Below are 6,353 nucleotides of genomic sequence, written 5' to 3' on the forward strand. Positions count from 1 at the left end.
TCCTTCTCTTTTTTCAGTCCATGATGCCGAGGACAGGATTGGACATACCGTAAGTACTTCTGACAGAGGGAGACACTCTACTGTCAGGAGGATAAAGACAAATGTTTAAGGAAGGATTCCTTATTTCTTATAATTATGTATTACTTTCTCACTGCTTGCTTGCTTGAGCCATTCATTCATTCATTCGTTCATTCATTCAAATTTGTCTCACACAAAATGCCAACTGCCTCTAATTTGGCTTTGTTTCTTTCTGGGAAGGAAGGCCCACTTCAACATGGGTGCCGCTGGCACATCTCCCACACTTTCACAGAGTGCCCAGCTGAGACATGTGATGCATGTATCCTTCTGCCTGGCTGACCTCAGGTATGTCTCATCCCTCTTAGTTCACTGCACACAACCCTGGCCCATTTCCAAAACTAATAAAGGCAGGGCATCGCTCTGCTGCAGTGATCTCTGTTCCGTCCTCTGCACCTGAGCCCTCCATTCTCTCAGGACATGTCAGTCATGAAGCCCTATTTAATGACCATTTCCATCCTCCTGATCCTGGTTCCTAAGACTCCAGGTAACTCAGGCCTCTCTCAAAGGTTCTGGGGTCTTGCGTGTGGTATTGTTATCTTGATGACCTCCGAGATGACTCCCACTCACATATCACAGGCACTACCTAAAGCCTTTCTGGTCTCAAACAGGTTGGGAACGTCACTCCCAAGGTCCATCTCATGTCAAGATCTCCCCTGGTTCCGCCCTGCCAAGACAAATTTAAGAGGTTGTTGCTTCTTCTCTCCTGGGCTAGTGGAGTATCGAAGCATGAGGCATTTTAGGTAGTGCTGTCACTGGGAGGATAGATTGATTCATGTGTTTGGTGTGCGAGATTGGATCTAAGTTGGGAGCTATCAGATGAATCAATGGTAGTTTGGGAGAATGAGTTGTGGTGGGGATGGTATATGACCTTAGAGAGAGAGTAATATTAGAAAAATGAGTGGGCAGGAGGAGGGGGTAAGCAATTGTTTATAGGATTGGCCTGGATTGATGTTCTGGTGTAGTCTGGAGAGGGAAGGCTATTTTTGCTGAATGGAGCTGAGGGCGGAGTTGGGTAGGACTGAAAGTTAGGGTGAAGCTGGTGGTGGGATTGTGTTTTGGATTAATGCTGTGAATTGGGTTGGGTGGCTTGGCTAGTATCCTGTTTGTGTTAAATTTTATAACTGAGCCTTAGGTGGTTAGAGAAGAGACAGAGCTGCAAGTTGGAGTTAGCTGTTTGTTCAAGTAGGTGTGTTATTCAAGCTGGGCATATGTGGGGTGTGTCCGGGCAGGGGTTGGCTTAGCCTGAGTTTGGGGGGTGATTAAGCTTGAGTAAGACAGTTGCATTCATCAGAGCAGAGCCGTGGCTGTTGAAATGGGGAGAGTGAATGCTGCGTGAAAAATAATCTGGTAACTATGTTCAAATTCTTAAAAAAGTTTCTTGGGTGTGATTGGCGGGGGGGAGCACTGAAAAGCAATAAATATAACTGTAGGCAGTGAGGAAAAATGAAACTGGGAGGCTGGAATGTCCTTAAGTGGCTCTCCTTAAACTTTGACATGTACAGAAAGACACGGCAATAATCTCATCCCAGCCCCACAGAGAGCCAAGGTTGTCTCTTTTCTTGGGACTGAATTCAGAATTACTGTTTTCTCCTCCCTCTCTTACTTCTCTTTCCCCTTCCCACCCTCTCCCTACTTCACTTTCTCCTACCCCTTATTTCTCACTCTGTTTCATCCTCTTCACCTGAGAGACACTCGTCCTCATGTTCCGTAAAGTTCAGTTCCCATGTTAGAACAGTGGTAAAAACCACAGGTAAGTTTGCAGATAACAACAAAGGAAGACAAGTATTCCATGCTTCACAAGTTGTACATAGTGTTGCCTCCCTACTAACTATTTGATACTTTCACCCGGCAGTTCATGGGCAGGAACTGTTCCGGACAAACTTTTCTGGGGTAACCAAAGTCATTTTTTTCCTTTCATCACCCCAAAACATATACTTAGGAAATTAATGTGTTTGAAAGCCGAGACTCTGTCTTTGCAACTTATGTATTCCTAGTATTGAGGTGAGTGCTTTGCACAGAGTACGTTTATTGAATGAATTAATGAATACATATAAATGACTTATGCCTAAGATATAAATAAATATATATTCTATATTTTATATATTATATATTTATTAAATATATAAAAAATATAAATTTATAAAAATATATAAATTTTTATAGATTAAAATTTTATAATTAAATTTAATATATAATCTTATAATTAAATTTTATAATTAAATAAATTTTATAATTAAAATTAATCTATAAAATTAATTTTATATATTAAAAATTTATATATTTATATATTTAAATATTTATTTATGTATTTTATATAATATATAAAATATTTATGTATTTTATATACATTTATATGTATTATATATATATAAAGAACCTTACAAGTTGGGTGGGGAAGGATCATGTTTGGGGTGCACAGGTGGCAAAGAAATCATGTATAACATTGCTTTTGGCTGTGTATGGAACTGTTAGAGTCTAGAGCGTATGTTTTGTTTTTTGATTTATGATATTTTAATTTGCCCTTAATACAAGTCCAAAGTGGGTGAATGAGCCGGGCCATGTCTATGGGTGGATGTGAGAAGGTCAGGCAGGTTTGTAGCTCTCACTTCAGGCAGGAGCCCGTATTTTCTGGGAAACTCATGCACAGCACCCCTCCTCTGGCCTCTTCTCAGACCTGTCAAGTGAGAATCTCTAGAGACTTGATGTGAGTATACTTAACAACTCCCCAAGTTATTATAAAGTATGACCCATCTTATTAACCTCCTCCTTCACAAACACAGTTGAGATTTCCTGATCTGGTGCAAACTCTCTCATTCCCATTCCTGAACATGGGGAGACTGGGTACAGAGTACAGAGGGTCAGAGGCAAAGCTGATATTTAAAAGCAGATCTTTAACTTCAATTTGGAGATGGAAGGATGATCACAGGTGACATTAAATGAACGTGGATGTTACAATTTGAAATGGCAGGGAACTATATAGGGTTAGCATAGCTGCAGGATTGAGAAACTAGAAATATCTATAACAAAACCCTTGTTTGTTTGTTTAGCCACTGTAAACAGAATCCTCCTGGGTCTGCCTTGACCTGCTTCCCATGTGGAGAGTGAGGGAAAGGCAGCTTGCCTGATCCTCATTCTTGCTATCTGTGTTCCTATCCATCTTCTGGTGATGGAGGTGACCTTGGGTGCCCTGGCTCCCATCCACTGGATTTGGGAGAAGATAAAAGTCCACCAGTTCAAATATTAGCCAGAAGAGTGTGAGTATCACTCTAGCGGGGCCCTGCAGCCCTCCTCCTTTTGTAAGTAGGATGATGCCAAGAGAGGGAGGGGTTCCGTGATGAGGGCAAGGATTAAAGTAGGAAATGCAGCGGTACCCTGATGTTGGAACATGGATGAAGGGGCGCCATTTTTTACCTCCTTGTTCTGGTTAACCAGCAGGCTGGCTGATGCCGCAGCAATTGCGTGCCTTCCATGGGCTGGAGTGCCAATTTCTGGGGAAGTCCATATATATATCAGTGCCCAGATGCTATGGGATGTCTGCCATTAAAGACAGAGTACTTTATACTTTCTTTCTCCTCACATTATCTGACTTCACCTAGACTTGGTGAAGTCCTGCTTTCTGTTGACACAAAATTAACAGAATGTTCTTTTTGCCAGGCAGAAAACAATGTCAAATTTGCTTGTCCAATTTTTATTAATGTGGGTGGGCACCGGAGACCTCTGTGTGCTTAGCACTGAGTATGTGGCCTGGCACAGAGTGAGTGCTGATAAATGGATGTGAAATGAGGGGATGGGTGGGTGGTTGAAAAGGTTCTTGAATGTGAAGCTATGGAGTCTGGACTATCTATTGATAGCTGAAGAAGTCCTTATGCCTAAAGACATCACGCAGGAAGACGCCACCCTGTCCTAGAGAAATCCTCTCATATAGGGAGGCAATGTCACACAGAGAGGAAAGAGCATGGGCTTAGTATCAAATAGAGAAGAATTGAATCCCAGGCCGGGTCAAGTGCAACGCTGTAGAAATGTGGACAGAACAAGATTTCTCTTTGCTTCAATGTCTTCATCTAAAGAATAGCAGTAACAATAAGCTTTTATGAAGGTTCAATGAGATATCGTTTGTAAAATGCCTGACACATGGTTGAAGCTGGACGTATGATATGACTGTTAGTACTGTCTTCTTTCTAACGTTTATTTATTTTTGAGACAGAGAGAGACAGAGCATGAATGGGGGAGGGTCAGAGAGAGAGGGAGACACAGAATCCGGAGCAGGCTCCAGGCTCCGAGCTGACAGCACAGAGCCCGACGTGGGGCTTGAACTCACGGACCGCGAGATCATGACCTGAGCCGAAGTCGGCCGCTCAACCGACTGAGCCACCCAGGTGCCCCTGTTTTCTTTCTAATGGCTCCTTTGCCTTTGAAAGTTGTAATAAGTAACTAAATCTATTGATGACTAGCATTTATAGAAAGCTGAGTGAGTGTCAGGAACTTTGTCACTGGGGTATTTCCAGCCAAGGAGCCCATGTACACGTGCACGTATTTGGATGACTGATATATAGCTATCGGTGGTCAGTGAGGGGCTTTAGCCATTTGTGGAAAGCGCGTGGCAGAGGTTTGTACAGTGAGCACATGTGTATATGCTCAATATATGTGTGAATGCCGACGTGTGCACTTGTGCCTGTGCGTGTGCTCCAGCGTGTGCTCCCCGGGTACACGCAGCATTTGTTTCTGTGGGGCCAAGGTACAAAGAGAAACGTGCATGTTTGCTCAAATGCTTCAAAGGACAAAGGCGCGCAGGGGCTGGAATGTGTGTGCCCTGCATGCCCCTGAAGGAGCTCTGTGTGAGAAGCGAACCTCTGTACGGACACTTGAGAACACGTCCAGTGTGTGCCCCTGAAACCCTGGACCCTCAGGAAAAGCCTTTCATATCAGCAACAGTGTCTAATATTTAATTACTTCTTACTATGTGCCAGCTACTTTTCTGAGCACGCTACATACGCTAATCTAACATCACAAACGTTGTTACACCCATTGTGAAAACAATGCAACGGTGGGCTAGCCAACCAAAGTATCTGGCTAAAGGATGACGAGTTATAATGACGGAACCCACATTTGAACCAAGGTGGTTTTGACTCCGGATCCTGTTAATACTCTCAGGGCTTGTTCTCTCGAAATCATGCTTCCCCGCTCCTGTTATCACTGCTGCAAGGACACTAAACATGGCTATGTTTTCCCCAGGTGACCTGTTCAGATCCTACTATGGCAACAGCCAAGAGCCTTGGATTCCATGCCAGCTGTACCACGGCATGTGCAGAAACACCTGCAGAAAAAATGAAATTCAATACTTACCCTGCCCAAGTGATCAAAAGTGCTGCCTGAAACTGTCTGTGAAAATAGCCCATTCTAACAATGTGAAGGATTATGACTCCGACTCCAACCTGTCAGTTACAAACATTTCAAGCTACTCTAAAATTTGAAGATCACCAACCATACCACCTCCCCCTGGAGTAATTCTTCCCTTATTCTGGAACACCCTCTCCATAAAAACGCATTCCTTCTCACGTGTGTGTCTTTCGTCTGTGAGCCATCGTCATTGGACAGGGGAAGGTTAGGCAGGAGCTGGGGAGCAACAGAGTACTGGAAAGGACACTGGCCAAGAAAGCAAATAGGATCCGAGAGTAGCTCGGTAGATGTTGAGGGTGCCAAGGAAGGGAGGAAATCACATTTCGGCTCTGCTTTGGTACCACCAAGAGGGCTGTGATTCATTCTTAGGCAGCAGGGGGAAGGTGACGACTGTATTGAGTCTGGATGATCCAATGAATATGTAGGGGAGATCACTGAGTCCTCTGAGTAAAACGTCGTTAAGATTACGACGAGGACAAGATGGTTGTCTTTGATATCCAGACAACCATCCTGGCCAGTTTGGTATGATGTGGTGTCCTCAGGAAGAACCAGAACCAGACAGATGGATGACGAGGACTGAGTATAGGAATCTGTTGGACAAATTCGGGCAACATTTCCTGAGAGGTAGAGGTGTTGGAAAGTGGACCAAGCAGGGTTGTCCCTGAGCATTCTTCTGGTTTCGAGTCTGGAGGACCATTTCTGGGTGTGAGACAGAGGTGGTTGTGGTCATAGTGAGAGAAAGGGAATTCAAACAGAAGCTGGATACTGTACTTGATAACCTTTAAGATTCCTTTCATTCCTGAGAATGTAGGGATATTAACTTTCCACTCCAAACTTAGTCACAACTAATAGTTGGACATACTATGGAATTATCATTG

The 6,353-nt window shown here is 43.6% G+C and overlaps 1 protein-coding gene across 3 annotated transcripts; it reads left to right on the forward strand.

Moving 5' to 3' along the window:
* The first annotated feature begins 273 nt into the window (after positions 1-273).
* Positions 274-5,633, forward strand: DEFB116 (defensin beta 116). 3 transcript variants are annotated; one of them, XM_040447425.1, is made up of 2 exons: positions 274-363; positions 5,311-5,633. In XM_040447425.1, exons 1-2 carry the CDS (start codon positions 336-338, stop codon positions 5,547-5,549), a joined length of 267 nt encoding a protein of 88 aa, XP_040303359.1. In that variant the 5' UTR covers positions 274-335; the 3' UTR covers positions 5,550-5,633. The 3 variants fall into 3 exon arrangements, 2 of the variants coding, with proteins under 2 accessions (XP_040303359.1, XP_040303360.1); XM_040447426.1 differs by lacking the exon at positions 274-363 and adding an exon at positions 496-562; XR_005782068.1 differs by lacking the exon at positions 274-363 and adding an exon at positions 868-1,425 and having other exon boundaries at positions 5,311-5,416.
* The last annotated feature ends 720 nt before the right edge of the window (positions 5,634-6,353 follow it).

Source organism: Herpailurus yagouaroundi, unplaced genomic scaffold, assembly GCF_014898765.1.
Source record: "Herpailurus yagouaroundi ecotype Mexico unplaced genomic scaffold, PumYag 196, whole genome shotgun sequence".
Classification (NCBI taxonomy): domain Eukaryota; kingdom Metazoa; phylum Chordata; class Mammalia; order Carnivora; family Felidae; genus Herpailurus; species Herpailurus yagouaroundi.